General features: G+C 36.6%; 1 protein-coding gene across 3 annotated transcripts; it reads right to left on the bottom strand.

The window, feature by feature from the left end:
• Window positions 1-491: 491 nt before the first annotated feature.
• On the bottom strand, window positions 492-8,378 carry LOC115663055 (ubiquitin carboxyl-terminal hydrolase 15). 3 transcript variants are annotated; one of them, XM_030585112.2, is made up of 14 exons: window positions 8,068-8,378; window positions 6,629-7,045; window positions 5,529-5,898; window positions 5,005-5,437; window positions 4,780-4,919; window positions 4,593-4,681; window positions 4,210-4,295; window positions 3,933-4,095; window positions 3,623-3,746; window positions 3,362-3,519; window positions 3,192-3,276; window positions 2,428-2,640; window positions 1,540-1,601; window positions 492-1,371 (listed from the first exon to the last, which is right to left on the bottom strand). In XM_030585112.2, the coding sequence occupies exons 2-14, from the start codon at window positions 6,913-6,915 to the stop codon at window positions 660-662; spliced, it is 2,922 nt and encodes a 973-aa protein (XP_030440972.1). In that variant the 5' UTR covers window positions 6,916-7,045; window positions 8,068-8,378; the 3' UTR covers window positions 492-659. The 3 variants fall into 3 exon arrangements, with proteins under 3 accessions (XP_030440972.1, XP_056167413.1, XP_030440990.1); XM_056311438.1 differs by having other exon boundaries at window positions 6,629-7,032; XM_030585130.2 differs by having other exon boundaries at window positions 4,780-4,898; window positions 8,068-8,377.
• Window positions 8,379-20,031: the final 11,653 nt, after the last annotated feature.

The following is a 20,031-nucleotide window of genomic DNA, read 5'->3' as shown; positions in this document are numbered from 1 at the left end:
TTTCCTCCGCTTTCTCCTTTAAGCAACTAGCACTTGAACCAATTAGTGATTCCAATTTTCAGGAAGCTCGGGCTATAATCGCACATGCAACGACGAAAAGTAACATAAATTGAGAAGATTAATCAGGTTGTAAACATTATTTTATCGAAGGCTGACTCGGGTCGATAGGTATTGATTTTATCAATGTAATCTTTAAGCTTATATCTCCTCAAAATACTGGGGAAAGTGATCTGGTTGTACTTTAAATTTTGAATCCACTAGTACGGTTATCACCCAACCCCTATGAACTTATGCATAGATGCACATCTGGAGAAAACCAACTTTGAAATTTGCTTTCGGCTGGCCAAAGTGAATTGCCTTTTGGCCCCTATGCCTTCACTTTGGAAGAACCGAAGAATCACAGGTGGTAATGAGGTAACGAAAACAACTCCATTGTGCTGCTAACCTGATCATCAGTTTGAACTTCGATCAAATAAGAAGAACCCAAGGAGGACAGGTAAAAACATTCCCATTTCAATCAATAATGCAAAGAAACAAGAACATTGCGTCCTCCGAGTGCTTAAGTACGATATCTGACACCCCATTAGCAAAGCATTTAATCAAAAAAACATGGGGCGTTGCATCTATCTAGCTAAGCTATCTGACCATCTGAAAAATTCCTAAGAACTAGATATACAATGACTGGAAGTCCGTGCAGCAACCCGCTTAGGGTAACGACCATTGTTTACATGTGCATTACAGTTCCTATCACTGGATGATCCGCTCGGTGGATTTACTCTCTGTTTTGACCTCTCTCCTTTCTGTGCTCTACTGGTTTCTTGGGTTGATAAGTAGGAATCCAGTACATAGCCCTTTTCCTCCGAGACAAACCTCGTCTGCGCTCCACCGTTCAAGAGTAATCTACAGGAGACGGCATTTGGTGGGGAGTACTCTGAACCATACAAGTTGCTGAAGATCGAGGAGATTGGATCTACATTGCACAGATCGGCATAGTCTCCAGTGCTGAAAGAGTCTCTCGTACTCTCCGTAGTAAAAGAAGCTGCCTCGTCTGAACTCGTAAAGAGAGACCAATCGCTTGATGTAGCATCAGAAAATTCAGTGCCAAATATCTCGTTATAATTCTCAATCAAGGGTCGCCCATTTTCGCTGAACCGAGTAACGCCAACAGACGCACACTTTGCTGTGCCTGCAGCAATATATGGTGGTCTTGGATCCAGTTTAGTTTCATGGCCATCAAATTGGCTGTCCTGTTTGGTCTCTGCTGCTTGTCTGGAAGACTTTTGACTTCTTAATACGCAATTTCTTTCGGATGCAAAGCCTGGATCTCGGACAGCTTTCCCAGATAAACTTTTGTGCGGGCGTGGATAGGACCTGAGAGAGAGTGAACAAATTGAATTACAGAAAGTCTTAGAGATGCTTCACCGGATAGTCTTCAATGTCCCTTCGGAATCTTTGCAGAGCCAGGAACAAGTTTCAGTGTTTCTCATGCTCAGATAGACAGAGTCCACAAATGATCTTAACATTGAAAGGGTTAATTACCTCGTGTAAAATAGGATATATGCTCCTTCTGACATTACATGGCTCATTGGTACATGTTGAACCTGTTTTTGGCACAAAGATTACACCTCAAAAATAAAATTAAAAAGGAAAAAGAGACCTAACAAGTTACAACTGATAGTTAGGTTTAACTAAAGATGGATTGAACACATCAATCTCATCTTAATCTTTCTTCCTTTGACTAACTGTCCAATAATGAGCTACGAGTTAAACTGGTAGAAATAAGTAGCAATAAATGATAGGTGAACCAAATCATGCAAAAAAAAGTTATTTACATGCCCTGTAAGATACAAGATGCTTCTAGACAAGGAGCATTTGCGATTTCAACCCAAATAAGAGTGGCCTTGGGGTGGACGCAAGAGAGTTACGACAACACTTAAGTCAGGGATCTTTCTGTCCACTTAGATCAGATATAGGCAACGCCCTTGCAGCTCCTTGTATGAGCCAGCATCAATGGTGTCGAGACCAGCTTTTACTATGCGCTATTGAAAACTAAGAAGATATATGAACATAACTAACTTTATATTCTTGGAGGGATGTCAACCTCAACCTATTATGGAATTTTGTGAATTTAAACATTTCCACGGTCGCAATGGGTCGTGTCCTAGTTGAAAGTCAGGAATAATTTGTTTTGATTTCACTAGCCCTGCCTTTGCTTCATGAGTTTTTTAATGCAAAGGACTCTCTTTTCTTGAAAGTTGGTTTCCAGGGTGAAAGGGACTGCAGGTTTTGGCGCTGAGTTTTTTTTTTTTTTTGGGGCCCATTTTGGGGCTGAGTTGAGAAGAAAAAGTTTACGTAAGTAGCATCTTTATCAAATGAAATTCAATCTCAAAAATCTCCAATCAAGTTACAGATGTTTAGAGATGTTACCTCAGTGTCGTCTATCCTGAACCAACTGCCTTGCAAATTTCTCACATAAGATATATAATGTCCGGAAAAAGATGCATTCTGTGTATCCAGATGGACAACCACAGCATAAAGCATGTAAAGTGGAGGCATGTCGCCTTTTCCTGTCATGTATGGGATCATATCCAGCATTTCAGGAAAAGTAATGCACTTAGTTATTTTCCCATATCTTCCTTCCTGGAGAAGAGAGGCATAATGTATTGGATCAGTTCACTCATGTCAAAGAGAGAATGCGACTAATATTACTTAACCACTAGGAAGATCCAGGCAACTGGTTAGTAATAATTATATGATCAGCATATGTCATGTGAAACCTATCTGAGTTCATTTCCACTGCTTGAAGTCAAATCAATCATATTTACATCAACTAGGTACTCTATTTGGTACCACTCTTGCAGCCCGCACCGAAACAGCGCTTTACCCCTACATGTCCAGTCAACCGCAACTGCCCATCCTACCTCCTCTACGTTCTTGACTGCCACTCTATAAAAAGTATCTAAAGAATTACAAGTCCAATACATTCTGTTTAGCAGAAAGACAGTATTCCTTGCTCACTTAAAGTTAGGGCATTTCCCATTTTTAAAGGAACTTCAAGTTGGCCCTTGCGAACGGCTTGATCCACTATCTAAGCAACATAACTGTCTAAGCTGTAATCTTGAGCCAAGCATCTTAACACTGATGAGTTAAATAACTTGTCAAAGCACCCAATTCACAATTCAAAATGCTACCTGGAACCTCTTCAATACAATAGTCAGGATATTGGGTGCCTCGTGTATACTCAACTGCTTTCTGGCTCGCACATATGCAGCACATCTAGTCACCAAAATGTTTAGATAATGGTAAGTATGGGCAAACAAACTATATGCACGTTACAAGTCGAAGAAGAATGGTATCTAACCTTCCACATCTGTACATGTTTTCTCCATCCAGATCTTCTGGAGTTGTAAATTGTGTCAATGCATCTTCCAATGATTCAACCGGACCGTATATCTCCAACGTGAGATCCATTATGTTTTCATATCGCTCTGACTCGTGATGACATCTCAAACACTTGACCTGGAAAAGAGGAGATTCACTTTTCATGATTTCAGGGAATAAGATGCAAAAGCAGAAAAATGAAGCTGCTGCAGCATTTGCAAGGAAAAAGAGGGGCAATCACCTTCGATCGGAGGCGCCCACCAAATGTATATTGAATGAATGTTGTTTCTTGCAACCTTGGATCAACCTTCTTCTCCCCACCCAATCCCTCCAAGCAAATGGACTGCATTGATGCGACGAGAAGCCTAGAGAATGACACAAAAGGATAGTGCATTGAAATTCTGGAATAGGCCCCGTTCAATATCCTCTCTTTCATTTATTTGAAAATTCAAATTCCAAGAATTCTTTCAAAAGATTCACGGCTACAAAAAAACAAGCACGAAGTCTTTACAAACGTGTATTTACATATTCGAAAAGTTCCCTTTAAATACCTCAAAAATTCATGAGCATCTTCCTGACTTCCTTCACCAATATGGCGATTAAGACTCCGCATGTGCACCAGTATTCTGCTAGGAGACAGTGGTGCACCGAATTCTCTCAGCATCGTCACATGTTGCTCAAGTTCACACAAAAGACACCAATCTTTTCCAAAACCTGGAATGCATATAAAAGATACGAGGATAGATGATGACAACCTAGAGGAAATTATGCAAATTGGTAGAAAGCAATGATCAGTTAACTACAAAGAGTATGAATGGATGGAATTACAGGCTCTTGAATGTTCTTTGTGGAGCAAATAGATAGTGAGAGGCTTTGTATATGTCAAACACTGCAACACAGCATTGGCATAGCAACTGCAAAGCAAATATGAAAACAAGAACATAAGACATCCATGCTGATGCCAATAAAAAGCAAAAACCTTGATTAGCTTTAAGGCTAGAACTTCTACAGTGACAAATAGAACAATAATTACATGACCATCATCTCATAAGTAGTTTTCTATTAGTATTTTCGTCTTTAATTCATTGCTTCAGAACTATCTGTATAAAGAATCACACTTCACAAGAAATTGCAGTCTTTCGTAGTCTCATACTCTAACCAGATGATTTAAGCTGAAACCAAAAGCAAAAGCAGAAGCATGATAGAATCACCTGTTGCCGCAATTGATAAGTCCCCTAGGTGATAAGTCGAAAACTTCATACTGAAAGAACCTTGTAAATTCTTCATAAGGAAATAGCATCTGTAGTAGAAAATGTTTTAAGACTTTAAGAGACACTCTTTTCCTTATCAAGGGAAAATGTCTAAATTGCAAGAAAAATGCATTTAATGGTTACTGACCTTAGATTTTTTTTGCCTCTCGCCATTATGTTCCGAAGCATCCAAGCGGGTAAGTTTCGTTGACTTCCTTACACCCATCATCTTCGTGATTCCAGTATTAGCGAAAGTACTGGTCCCTTCTGCAGCAATTACCCCTAGCACTAGTGAAGCTACTTCAAGAAATTGGGATAAACAATAAAATGCTTAAGATTGCAAATAGCAATCAACTAAATGAACTCGAATCACCTGTAACTTGTTCCCTCCTCTCACTCCCTAAGCATCGCTCAGTAGACGCTTTTATCATTGAATTCGGTGGTTTAGGTACACCGCTCTCAAAAGAAAGCGAAGCCCTTTCTGCTTTAACACTGCCCCTTGTAGTCGCTTTAGACTGACAGTCCGATTCCATGGTTTGAGCACTAGAAGTTTCAAAGACATTGCTACCACCTGGAACAGTAAATGGGGATTTCTCACTTGAACTGACCCCATGTTCTGATGAAGAAAAGAAGTTGCCATGATTCTCCCTTGTATTAGATAAGTTCTCTTGTTGGCTTGCCCACTTGCTATTCTCCTCAATTTTATGAGTCAAACCAGCATATCCATTGATATACCCATTCATGCAATTGAAGCTGTTCCTTCCAGTAGTTTCTCCTTCAGACCCTAACGATCCATTGGTATTGGCCTGCACATAATGAAGAATAACATTTAGTAAAAAAATCCAGCCATCATGAGAATACCACAAATGGAAAAAGAGTTGTCACAAAAGATGACACCTTATGCCTTACAAAAGCCTCCTTTCGGGGGCACAAATTAAAAGAGGATGAACACTCAGTCATGTTCCCACTAACTTCATCAAGGAAATCATATTTGAATCCGTCATCTTTTCTTGATATTCCCCTGCATAATTTACATGAAACTCGCTTCTCTTTACTCTTCCTCTCTGCTGCTGAGACTTGAGATGCATCAATAGACGAACAAGAAACAGAAGCTGAGGAACTGGAGCTCACAGAATTGTACGTTAGATCATCCAGATTTTCTTCCATTAAGCCGGGCTGAGGACATGAATTGTTCCAGGTGATGGCCAGTGGTTGACATTCTTGCCTATGTACTTGCCTCCAGTGAATTATCTGACACTTACCGGAACTGCGTGCAAGAATTTTAAGGTATAACTTAGTTCTGCAAACACTCCTGCCATTAGATATTACAGATGCACAGTTTCTGGAATTAACCTTTCTGTTCATAATATAAGTTTCTCCTTTTTCAACTAAATGACCACAGTTTCGCTCAAAAGAAAATATCTTAATTAAAAGATTTCCATGATTTTGAACGGCAATGCTCAATGCTTTTCCATCTTCAAGAGCCTCCATCAATAAATTAGCAACATAAATAAATAAAAAAGAATCCATTGGTACACCTAAAACTGGAGTTTTTGAGTAAAATGCACTCGAAAATCGTACAGAGATATGTCTAAAGTAAGTGATTATCATCCAAGGAAGCAGAAATTTAGTGGATCAAACTATACAATCGTAACTTAAATGCAATCAGGGTAGTATCGACAGCCCTTTCATCAACTCATTTGACAGTGGCAATTCACGTTCACATGTAATAATCGCGACAAGTCATGTAATTGGATAACACTATATAATTGCTAATAATGCTATAAAACTTATGTATATCAAAGTCGTGCCAAGCCGTGTCACTTTCAGGTTTGCCTTATAATCATGTTAATTTGTGTCAAAAATTGTAAGCCCTTTAAAACTCGAATGGCAGTCCCTTGGGGGATTGTGTTTCCTGCTTCGCATATTTTAATTAACTTTTTCCCATCGTTACCACTTTTTTTCTAACGAGGAGAGTGAGTTGCAGTGTCACTGACCAATATCTAACAGACTTGCATCTGGAGCAGCGAGTTGTTGCTCGACCAGAGCATCGTACACATTGATGCGTTCCATTTTTTGAGGAAGCCACAAGAGGGACAACGTCAGCCACAGCCATAGCTTCAGCTTTAAAAGCTTCCTCGGCAGCAAGCTGAGCAAGCAAACTTATCCTCTCTTTCTTCTTTGCAGAATCACTCCACTTCCCAAGTAAAATGTAAGCAACCAAAGGAAACACGACCAAGACAAGAAACAAGATTGGAATATCAGCTTCCCTTGGTTCAAGCATGGTCCCAGTAGCATACTCATGTCCAAAATTAATGTGAACCAGCTATCTGGGGCTAATCTTTGCAACTACTCCAGGGAAACATTCTCAACATGGAGGTTCGCTAAGGAAAACTCTGCTCTGCAAAGCAAACCTGTTGAGTTCCAGGAATCATGATTCTCAGTACACATGAGAGTAGCATCATTGATCAGTCAATAATAATACCTCTTCAAAATAGTGATAACAACGATACGTGCATGACTGTTATCATTCAGAGCAAGCCAGCCGAACAACAAGTTATCAAAAGAGATTAAAAAAAAAAAAAAAAGAAGACAATTGCCTTTTAAATCCTTGTCTACAATCGCTCCTAAAGTGCAAAGGATGTACCACACATGACTCTACAAGTATACACCAGAAGTTTGATGCTGGCTGTCATCGAAAAACTCGAGATTAATCCATAGTTTCCTTTTAAAATGCAACAAGCATTTCTTACCAGCCTTTGGAACAGTAAGTACAATGGAGTTTGCCTTGATTATTTTATTGAGGTGGACAGGAAGGAGAATGCTATTAGATTGGTGCAATAGGTGCGGACTGCGGAGTGCTCTTTCCTCAAACCTAGGGGGCCAAAGGCACGGACTAAGCTGAGAGTCCCTAGAGATAATAGAACAAAAAATCTAGTGAGATATTTCAACAACGCTGACCATTCCACGACTGTGATGGAGGTTTCCGCTTCCATCTTGGGGTCTACCTTGATAGCATCTCAGAGCCAACACATCTAAAGCTCCTAACTTGACTAAGTTTATGTACCCAACCACTACAGTGGCCTAAGGAAGCATTACAAATCCAGCACTAAAGAAGACCAGAAGTTCCAAGATTGCACATCCCCCGCCAAATGAGAAGCCTAAAAAACACTGCCAACATAACCCCCCCTTAAAAACCCAGCATTCTCAAGTGGAACAAGATTCACCATTTTCTCAAGGGGCAAGAAGACCTATTAAAAAAGAAAAAGCTTTACTTCATCCCAACCCAAGAGGCTAACATTGAAGACCATCCCGCAGAGATTCGTCAGGGTGAACCAAGAAGACCCACAATTTCGCAGGCATCATCAAAACCCGAGATGCAAGTACAAAAAGCACACCAAACGGCTGGAAAAATCGAAACCAATGAGCCCCGTACCTCATGTGAGCTGAAGAGAAAATCCAAGCACGACCCACTGTTGGGTTCCAACTTCTTGAGCTCCTCCAATCTTTTCTTCACCAAGAAGGAGGAGAAAGATTCTTTGATTCCACGGATGGTAAGGTAAAAGGCACAAACTTCCCCCGGAAAAAACACAAACTCTCTTCACACTCCGCGCAGACACACACACACACACACACACACACAAACGCACACAGACACACCAGCATAAGTAAATTTTTCAGCTTCCACCTCGCACAGGGCCGAGCTTACTTTTTCAAGATTTTGGGCTCCTCTGCGTCCGGTCACCCGGACTCGAGAAGAACGGGCCGCTTTCAGCACAACCCCCACTCCCCCTCGGGCCACGTGGAGGGCCCTGATTCGCCATTAACTGTCAGGGCGGGTGGGGCCTACCGCGGCGCACCGCCCCCCCCTCCCCCCCCCCTTTCCCCCCTTCGGGGGTGGTGGTGATCTTGAGAGCGCGCGTCCCGATTCGTTCTGCACCGTCGGATCCCTGGAAAAAAAAAACTTCCCCGTACATTTTTTTTTGGTTTTCGTTTATCTATCGGGAGGAAATTCTCGGTTTGATTGGGGGGGTCAAAAGGGAAGAAAAAAACAACCAAAAAAACAACCAGCGTAAGTCAGTGTTCAAACGGGTGGGGCCCGCCGGATGTTCTTCCCAATAATTCCCATCCGAGGGCCACGTGTACGGGTGGGATCGCCGGAGAGGGGGAGGGGTGGGGGATGAATGTTGTCTTGGGGCTGTCCTGTTTTGTCTCGATTTCTTGTATATATGTAAGAGGGTGGGGGGGGGGGGAGAAAAAAAAGAAATTCCTGCAAAATTTCCAGATTTTGGTCCCTCGTGGGCGCCTATCTCCACCGATTTTTTTTTTTTTACCATTGGATCCCCAGAAGACGAAAAGCGAAATTGCATACTCGTCCCGGGCTTTTAGGGTTTTCGCAAATCACCCCCCCCCCCCGACGTATGAAATTTTTCCTAATTTGCCCCGCGAATTCTAGAAGTCGGTTGCAATGCGACCCCTGGAGTTGATTTCGAAGCACGGGACCAGTTGCGGAGGGCAAAGTCGTCATATCAATTTATACGTATAAAAATTTGAAAAGTAATTCGGAATAATTTTATGTGTGAGAGCATGCAACTAGAGTTCCGGCGAGCATTTGACCAGAGTCAATGCCACACACGCGCGTATCAATATACAGTTGTGGAATGCATTTTTTGAGCTGTACTAACATTTTTTTCCACACATGTAAAGATCGTTATAATTAGTTGGCCTTTTATAACCAATCACATGGTTAGCAGCTATGTGAGAAAAATTCGGTTGGAGTCGGAACTGGGGGAGGAATTGCCATGAAATTCAAAAGGCCGGTACGCAAATTGCAAAAATCCGAATATCATGGGACAACTTGTCCCAATCCAAAAAAATTGGGGGAAAATATAATTCTCTCGAAAATAAAAAAATCACAAACTATTTATGTCGGAATATATATCCCACAGTAAAAGATTATAAGTCCACGGTACCCGTGGAAAACTATGGCTCAACATGTGTTTCACGCTTGAATTGATTTTTTTTCAATAGAATGGGGCAGCCCGTGAAATATTATTCCCTTCGCCAAACTTATATAATTGATGCAATGCTTTTTGGTGTACCCCTCTGCCTGCCAAAAAGAAAAGGAAAAAGACAAATTCCCATTGCACAATGATTGCTTTTGTGTTTCATATTTTTCTCCTTTTATTTTCCTTTTTTCCGCTTGAGGAAAAATAGTTTCTCCTTTGATGCAAATGTAAAAAGAAATTCCTCTTGCACAACGGGTGCTTTTTTTCTCTCTTTTTTTCTTTTACTTTCCTTTTTTTTTTGCCTTGTCTTTATGCAATAGCTCATCCTATGTTGGTTGGATTTGAATGGAAAAAAGATAAATAAAGCGTTATTGCCAAATTTGTTGCTTTTTTTTTCCTGTCTGTCTTACTCTAAATTTCTTTTCTCTTTTTTAGGCTTTTGCTATTTTTCTTTGTGAAGCGTAAGAGTTGAATTCCACACTTGAAAATAAATGTCCCCACCTCACCATGTTCCTTATTAATCTTAATATAGTCGGCAGAAAAGAAAAGAGTTTAGAATTATAAAGCGTTATACCACAATTTCTTAATTATCGAAACCTAATTCTTGAAGGAGAGAATGTATTCTTATCTATATTATAAATAGAGAGAGATTAGGAGTTAAACAAATTGTGAATTTCTCGATGTTGACGTGAATGACATGTTTGTGAGTCGGTTTGAGATAGTATTTAATACTATAACAAAGACATGCGTCAAAAAATACAAATCTATCGTGAAGTGACTTAAGTTGATATGTCTCTATTATTGACTATGCCTTTCTTCTTTTTTATAAAATATTTAACCCATTCTTTAAACGAGACGAACAAAATTCTTTATGAGTTTGGAAGTAAATCATCCTTAATTTACTTAATTTGCCCTTATAAATTTTGAAAATTGATTGCAATGTGTCCCCTAGAGTTGATTCCAACCAAATTTCGCTTGGAGCTCTAATCACGTAACTGATTGTGAATGGCAAAGTCGTTATATAAGAATATACAAAAAGTAAAAGAATAATTTAGAAATATATTACATGCGATAGTATGGGACTAAAGTTTCGACATGTATTTGATCGGTATCAACGTCATACGCATATCGATATACAGTTCTAAAATTTGTTTTTTGTAGCATTTATATTTTTTTTTCTCACATATAGAGATGATACATGATCAATTTACCTTTCATAACTAGTCACATGGTTGAATGTATGAGAAAATTTTGTTTAAAGTCAATGTTAGGGAGGAAATTGCTATAAATTTCAAAATTTCAAGGGGCCAAGTGCAAAAAATTATAACATCACAGGGAAACTTGCCCCAATCCCATAACTTGGGGGGAATTTTTAATTCTCTCGAAAATAAAAAATCACAATTATTTGTTAAATGGTTGAGATTTGTTACATTTCAGTTTCAGAATAAAAGATTGTAAGGCCACGGTACTTGTGGGACTATAGCTTGACATGTGTTCCACGGTTAACGACCCATCTATTTTGTAGAAGACGAATGATTTGAAAAATATTTTTCAAAAAATGATTATTTGTATAACTTGAAATAATTAACCAGTAAAAATATTTTCATTATCAATAACAAATTATGTCTGAATAGTTCTATGGACTATAAAAATATTTCTCATTCATCATTTTTATAAGTGATGCAAGCAATCATTTTCTGGAGAATGTTTTCTAAATCATTCATTTTTTTGCAAAATAAACACATCCTAAATCGATTGCTTTGTTTTTGCAACAAAACGATCAACCTGTGAATTATTCCCTTCGCCTTATCACGAGTGGCGGAATAGTTTTTATTGTACTCTCTGCTTGCCAAAAAGAAAAGGAAAAAAGATAAATTCTTATTGTACCGCGATTGCTTTTATGTTTTTTTTTGTCTTTTGGCTTTTGGCTTTTGGGAATATAGTTTCTCCTTTAATGCAATGTAAAAGGAAATTCCTCACGTACAACGGTTGCTTTTTTTCCATTTTTTTTTATTTTTCTTTCTTTTTTTCGTCCTTATGCAATAGTTTTTCCTATTATGCAAGGTTGATTCGATTTAAGCGGAAAAAAAGGATAAAAGCATTATTGCTGAATTTTTCGTTGGACGAGTTAATATTATTTAATTATTATCTACCTCAACATATACAGTTGCTGAAAAAGAAATGAATATAGAATAATAAAGTGTTGTACCGCAAATTCTTAACTGTCAAAACCTAACCCTCATACATTCTTACCTATATTAGATATATGGAGAGAGAGAGAGAGAGAGTCGAATTGGGAGTTAGACAAGCTGTGAATTTCTTGATGTTGAAGTGAGTGACGTGTTAATGAGTCAATAGGAGATAGTATTTAATACCATGACAAAGACCTGGTGTGTCATCTAGAGTTGATTTTGACCAAATGTCGCTTGGAGCTCCGATCATGTAATTGATTGTGGAGGGTAATTCTTATATAAGTATATACATAGAAAAAAGTAAAAAATTGATCTAGAAAAATATTACACGCGAGAGTATATGACTAAAGTTACGGCAAATATATGACCGGAGTCAACGCCACGTGCATATTGATATATAGTTCTGCAATATATATTTTTAGTAGTCTTTATTTTTTTTTCCTCACATATATAGATGATACATGATCAAATTGCCTTTCAAAACTAGCAACATGGTTGGATATGAGAGAAAATTTTGTCTAGAGTCAAAGTTAGGGAGAAAATTGCAACAAATTTCAAGAATTCAAGGTGCAAATTGCAAAAATCGAAACATCACAGGGTAACTTGCCACAATCTCAGAGCTTGGGGGAAATTATAATACTCCCAAAAATAAATAAAAAATTCACAATTATCAAGCTAAAAATTGTTACACTGTCGAAACTTGTTACATTTCCATCTCACAACAAAAGATTATAAGGCCAAGATGCCGATCAGACCGCAACTTGAAATGTGTTCCACACTTGAATCGATTGCTTTGTTTTTTTTGTTTTTGCAATAGGCCAGGGCAATCTGTGAAATATTCCTTTGCCTTATCACTAGTGATGAGATAGTTTTTATTGTACTCTTTGCTCGCCAAAAAGAAAAGGAAAAAGAACAAATTCATATGGTACAATGATTGCTTTTACGTGTTTTTTAGTGCTTTAGGCAATCTAGTTTCTCCTTTGATGCAACATAGAAGGAAATTCCTGTTGTGCAATGGATGCCTTTTTTTTCTCCATTTCTTTCTTTTTCTTGGTCCTTTTTGTCTTATTTTAGCCCCTCTCTCTTTTTTTTTGCTTGGAGTTTTAGGGTCTGCTTGTTTCGCGAAAAATATTTTCCACAAAAACACTTTCCTCATTTTTCGGCGTTTGGTTTGCTTAGGAAAATGAGTTTAAAAAAAATGTTTTCCTAGTCAACGGAAAAAGGTTTTCTTACCAAAACTTAAATTTAGGAAAATGATTTTCTCTTTGAAAAAATCGAAAAACGTTTTCCAAAATATGACAGCTATTAACGCTTAGATCCGAAACTCTACGCTTGGGCACGAAAACCCCAACCCTGATTCCCAAGTAACGACATTCAAGATCAGGTCTCGGCGGCCAAGCTCGAGACCTTAGAGCCCAGGGCCCGGGCCCCCAACACCTACACCCATCGAGGCTGAGCCAAAACCCCTAGTGCTTGTACTCGATGTTTCGGCACTCAAACTCGGGTCCATAAAGGCCGTGCTCAGGTTGTCGATGATCAAGCTCTAGTCCCGACCCTTTGGCCCGAGTTCACAATGGCCATGCGCATGTCCTCGGCGCTCGGGCTCGAGTCCTTAATTAATGAAATGTTTGTTCTTATAAAAATATTTATTTTAAAAAATTCAATTTTTTATTTTTTAAAATCATTTTTTTTATTTTCATAAAAAAAAATTGAATTATTTTTTTCTTTTCTTTTTTCTTTCTTTTTCTTTTCTTCCTTTTTTTCTCTTCTTCCTCGGCTGGTCACCGATGAGCTTACCCTAGGTCGATGAGCTTGCGGCGGCCTCTGGTGACGAGCATCGAGCTTGCTTATGACATCCGAAATTTTCTTCATAGTTTATGATATTTAAAATACTAAGCAGTGAGAGTTATTAAGGTAATAAAATTAATTTAGTAATTGTCAACGGGGACCGATACGCTCCAAAATACGTATCGAATGATTTCCAAATATTAAAAATTTTATTGAGTTAAGGTGTTACTTTTATGCTATACTTTTTATTAATGATTTTAGCGGTTTCAAAATAATTTTCTGATTTACCGACATTTCAAACGAATACTGATTTATCTGTTTATTTACCTCTATGTATAGTATGTACCCAAAATAACTTAATATCTTCCTCTATTCAATTAAATTATCTTATTTGTCACTATATTAACATGAATAAATGTCTTAATTCTCACCCTATTTTGTTATATGCCTAATTGAAATGCTTGGGACCTAAGTTTATGACATCATGCATGATCTATTATATTTTAACCCTAGTAAGTTATTATTTAAATGTAACTCATGATCTATTATATTTTAACCCTAGAAAGTTATTATTTAAATGTAACTATAGTTATTTGTTATTATAGTTTCTAACCCAAGTCAATTAATGTGATCCCAAAATACTTTTCATTATGGTAAAATTTTTGAAAGATAAGAGACTAAAAGGGCATTTCTTCTTCTTCTTCTTCTTCTTCACGTACACCACCCCCTTCTTCTCCTTCTCTTTCCCAAGCAAATTTTCGTTTTGGCTTTCTTTAAAAAAATATATATATCAAAGTTCAAGCTCACTTTCAATCTAGCTTTGTGACAAGGTATATTGTTGGACTTTCTTTTCCTTTTTCTTTATCAAATATGCTTTGTTGTTTTCACAAGAATAAGATTTGTTAATTCTTAGTATCTATTTTGATTTCAAGGTGGTTAGAGGCTTGCTTTGTTGAAGATTTTACTTTGGGTAAGTGAAAACTCTAAGGACTAAGCTATAACGATTTATTTAGTACTCTTGATCTTGATTGATTGATTGTTTGTAATTTAGTTTAGATCGTATGCTATGTGTGAGCAAGTTTCAATAGATGTATGTTAAGCTTTGGTGATTATTGAGCTTGAAGTAAAAGTTTTTCACATGCTTGGGTGGTCTTTGAGAGATTACTAAGAGGTTTTGTTACATTTTGAGTTGGAAAAGTGTGAACATGGTAAAATTAGGCATAAAAGGGTATTTTGGTAATTTTTCTTGTTATGGTAAGGAAGAATTTCGAATTTACAGAAAATGAGGAGGGGCTGTGAACAGTGTTAATTTATGATTTTTAGTGTTAATTAGTGAGCTATTAAGTAATATTAATTAAATAAAATCAAACCGGTTGAAAAAAATGAGTTTAAAAGTTTAAGGGGAAAATTTGTAATTTTACCAAGTTGAGGGGTGAATCTGTAAAAACTGGAAGTTCTGGGGACTGTTCACAGTACGTGGGCCCTCATTTTGATAAGTGGTTAAGTTAGTTTTTAGAGATAATTGCTTCATTAGGTAATATGTTTAACTATGCAAAATTAGAGAAATTTGTATTAAGTAATTAAAAGTGGCAGTTTTGAAAATTTTGTAATATATGTGGAGTCTACAATGTAAATAAGATATTTGTGTGTTTTAAATAGCATATTAATAGCATATATTTTTTATTTTGATTATTATGGCTTGGTGGATTAAAAATCGAAAATTAAGGATAAAATTATAAAATGAGAAATTTACTAGGTTAATATCTTTTTTAGAATTTGGAATTTATCTCTTTTATATGTGGTAAAAGTGAGCTAAATCAAGGGGGTTTAAAATAATTAAATGAGATACTAAATTATGGGTAGTAGTATTTAAATGTTATAGAACTTGCAAAAGTTCTTCTCTAATTGACATTGGCTTAGTGAAAATTTTAGGTTAGTTCTCATGTTGGAAGGTGCATAATTAATTGATTGTCTTGTATATTATGTGAAATAACAATAGATTGACATGTTGTTTGCGTTTGTAATTATGAAAATACGTGACATGTTTTGTGTTGTAATTAATTATGTATGTCTTTGATGTTAAGTGATTAAGACCTTTGCCACAACCTATTCGACACCAAGCGAATTCCCTTGTATGAGTTTATGGATAAGACTCTGGAGTTAGCAAGATTTTCTACCCTATGAAACGGTTCTCTATAAGGTTGAAATGATATGAAATCCTATGATGACATGGCTCTTGTAGTTATGGTATGATATTAAGAAAAGACCATAATCATGCGGATTTAGAGTGGTGTATTTATCCTCACTAATGAAGAGAACACTCGTGATAAATGGGCCGAGGTGTTGCAAAAGGTATGAATGATTTCCGTTCCCCATGAATTGATGGTGACGATGCCTTGTTAGTCGAGATGCCTCATGAATCAAGATGGTCCTAGCCAGTGACGAATGTGAATTCATATGTGTGAATCGATGAGATATTATATGATATTCACGATATATAATTTGTCATCCGCTTGCACATGAGTGATTGATTTTATGCAATGTTATTGTTGTTTCACTGACACGTCATGATTGGAAGGATAATACATTTATTCATGTGTTATGTACTGTATTGAACTCATAATTATTGTTGATACCAAATTGAGTGGTGAGTAAATCTTCTATCTTAGACTTAAAGATTTTAATTACTGGGCCTCGGCTCACTCCTTATTGTTCAGATATGTAAAATGGATCCCTCACCGCCGCCGCGTTTTGGAGATTCCATGTTTTTCGATTATAGTTATGAAGATATTATTGTACCTGGATCACCAGTAGTTTATACTAGGTATACTACCGTTTTATGGGTCGACGTGGGTTACTAGAGTATATAATCTATCGTTATGTCGCTTGGTATGTGAATATCGAGGATGAGTTAGTTGGACCGCTTAGACGCTTTGATGGTCCTCCAGGGTTTGGTGATGGTGGCATGTCGTCGAGTGAAGTCATCGACCCTTAGTTGATGGTCCGTTAGTGTACAGGCAAACTTTTGGACATAGTAGTATAATGCTGAAGTTAAGCGACTTTGACCCTTTCTAGAAATTATGTATTTTGTTTTTTGCTAAATGTTGTATTGTAGAACTGATGATAATGTTTATAAAAAGATGCATATATATTTTATTAAACTTGTATGAGAATTGTGCGAATGCTTTAATATGCTTTCGCGTGTTTTAATAATTTTAAGTAATAATTGGAAACGACATGTATCGCGTGTGACGTTCTGAGGCGTCACATTGCCCTAGGCTAGTAAACCTGCGACCTCTGGCAGCGAGCCTGAAGCTTGACAACCTGAGCTCGAGCTTGCCTATGGCCATCGCCGAGCGACCCTCAAGCTCGCCGGTTGCCGTCGCTAGCCAATCACGGCGGAGTAAGGAGGAAAAAGAAAAGGAAAGAAAGGAAAAAAGAAAAAAGAAAAGAGAAAAAAGAAAATTATAAAAAATTCTAATTTTTTCAAAAAAGAAAAGAAAAAATAAAAAAATCGATTTTTAAAATAAAAATATTAAGAATTTTGATTTTTTTTGCCTGAAATAAAGTTATGAAATTGAAATCATTTTCCAATGATATCCAAGCATCAGAAAACAATTTCCATCCTGTATCACCAAACAAAGGAAAACTAAGCGTTTTCTTGGAAAATGATTTTCCAGAAAGCATTTTCCTTTATCATTAAGGGTGCGTTTGTTTTGTGGAAAATGGACCATTTCTGGAAAATACTTTCCAACAAATTATTTTTCAGGAAAATGAGTTCATTTTTCGGTATTTGGATAAAACTTAAAAAAGACTTGGAAAGTATTTTCAATTATTTGGTGAGAAAAATCTGATGGTGAAAATTATAAGAAAAATTCGTATTTTTTAAATTATTTCAAATTATTTGTTATTTTTATTAAGAAAAGAAAATACATAAATGTTTTCTTTCTTAGAAAGAAAAGAAAAAATATTAACAAATTCAATATGAGCAATTCCGGAAAGTGTTTTTACCTTTTTAGATTAGGGAATTCACTTTCCTAAGATTAAACATGACATTTGTGTTGACCGAAAAGTATTTTCCGTTAACCAAATTATTTTCAGAGAATCAAACAGATGAAAATCCAGAAAATACTTTCAGATAAAATACTTTCACCAAAACAAACACACCCTAAGTTTTTCGCAAAACAAACGAACCTTTAGTTTAGATTAAGTACAAATAATTTTGCAACACTCACTTTAAACCAAAAGAAAAAAAGAAAATCAGACACGCCTCATAGACATATTGCTTCTATAAAAGTACTCCCCGCCCAATAAATGAAATTTTAACAATAAAATAGGCCCATTAGAGAATGCCTACTGTAATCAATCACATCAAAATGATCAATTAAAACACAACACGTTGATTATCTAACAAATAATGCGTTACAATTCAAATGTCATATCTCATTAAATAATACAGATTCGCGTTCATGATATGTTTAAGATAATATTATATTTGAAAAATGTCTCTAAGCACAAAATTCATATGATTTACTGAAATACTGCATGAAATTCCATAGAGGCGGGTCAGTAAGTGAAAGACAGACATACTTACACTAGATGCATATTGTAGAATTTTTTTGTGTTTTCATGTGTTGGGAATTTTTGAAAAGAAAACTAGTGTTTTGAAAATCTGTCAATAAATAAAACAACGAAAAAATCACTGTATAACTTTTTTACACATTCTCTACAGAAAGAGTTCGCAGACTGCAAGGGAAAAAAAACAAATAAAAGAATTGTTTCTTAGTTTGCATCTAAAACCAAAAGGTACTATTACAGGAATCGAACATACAAGTCATAAGGTTTCAAGCATTTTGTGGTCAGTTATGGTAAGTTACTCTTTGCACAAGTAACGGACCGTTTTGTAAGCATTATCCTAGTTCCATCTATTATGCAGTGTCAATTTGATTTGAGTGCAAAAAAAAGAGGATCAAGGAAGCATCGTTGCCAAATTTTCTGGTTGGATTAGTTAATATCATCAATTCTTATCAATCTTAATGTACAGTAGGTGAAATAGAAAAGAGTATAGAATAACCAAGCGCTATATCGCAATTTCTTAATCGTCATTAACCTACTCTTTAAGGAGAGAAGATGCTATACTATGCTATATATAGATATATGTGAGCTTTTCCCGAGCCATTAGGAATTAAACATATCGTGAATTTCGTAATGTTGATATGAATGACACGTTTACCAGTCGGCAAGAGATGGTACTTAATATTATGACAAAGACCTGCATATAAAATATGGAAAACTTAAGGCTATGTTTGATAGCTAGGATAAAAGTCAGGATATGATAGAATTTATCTTATTCCGTATTTGATTCCTGCCGAAGATAGGATAAATTGGATACAAGAGGGATATAACATGTATAAAAATATCTGCAGTTCTTTGATTCATGTCAAAAGTATATGAAAGTAGCAAAAAAGTCGAAACCCATCTTTTCCGTAGCTTCGTGGTTTATTTGAAATTTCATGAAAGTGGCGAAAGAGTCAAAGCACTATATTTCAGAATTGCAAAGGTTAATAATCATGTTAGCTTTCTTTTACTAGATTTTGGTGTTCGCTGGTTGATCTATTTCGTCGATGTAGCCGTAGTTGTCATTGTTGAACCTATGATTTTGGAATGCTGCAATGAGTTCTTTTTCCGTGTAAGATGTAGACGGTGCAATGATTATGAATTGATCGATGGAGATTGTCTCTGTTTATGCATTTGTCGTTTCTTTAGCAGTGAATCATAAGAGATTTTTGCCATCTCTGTTTGTGCATTTTTAGGTTCATTTACATCAATATTTCGTTCGTACTAAATAATAGACATGATGGGATATGAAAGTATCCGGCTTTATTATCACGATTCACCAAACAGTGGATAGGATATAGTAGAACCTCTACTTATACTATCCTATCCAGTCTTATCTTCGCTAAAAATCCAGATGACCAAACATGGTCTAAGTTGATTGGTTTCTACAAGCGATCGCGTCTTTCATTTTTTTTTTTTTAAATACTCCATTAATTTAAAAGATATGAACAAAATTCCACTAGATTTTGGATGCCAATCATCCTCGAGAGATTTGAATATATATTAATTATTAAGCACGTAGAAATAATTAAAACATCAGTACACAGTTTTTGATTTGGGACTTTAGTCATGTGTCCACATAAAAGTCTGATTGCAACGACATAAGCATCATCAGTCACCAATCATCAATAAAAAATCCATCAACATCATCATCTACATCTATCAAAGAGAGAAAAAGAAATCAATATGGCCCGAGTGCAGCAGGCGATGGAGGATATGCTTGCAAAGGTAAGTGCAGCTGGCGATGGAGGATGCTTGCAAAAGGCAAGGAAATCAAAGACTGCCTTAAAAGAG

Source organism: Syzygium oleosum, unplaced genomic scaffold, assembly GCF_021117445.2.
Source record: "Syzygium oleosum isolate NSW1041296 unplaced genomic scaffold, Sole_v2.1 Sole_v2.05, whole genome shotgun sequence".
NCBI lineage: Eukaryota > Viridiplantae > Streptophyta > Magnoliopsida > Myrtales > Myrtaceae > Syzygium > Syzygium oleosum.
This window is presented reverse-complemented; position numbering and strand designations above follow the sequence as displayed.

What these genes read in the sequence shown, in the direction of transcription:
- LOC115663055 (XM_030585112.2), bottom strand. Translation starts at nt 6,915, where the DNA reads ATGCTTGAACCAAGGGAAGCTGATATTCCAATCTTGTTTCTTGTCTTG. An exon ending in AGGCTTTTGTAAGGCATAAG is followed by an intron (nt 5,438 to 5,528) that starts GTGTCATCTTTT and finishes CATTATGTGCAG; the next exon opens with GCCAATACCAATGGATCGTT. An exon ending in GATGCTCATGAATTTTTGAG is followed by an intron (nt 3,747 to 3,932) that starts GTATTTAAAGGG and finishes GTCATTCTCTAG; the next exon opens with GCTTCTCGTCGCATCAATGC.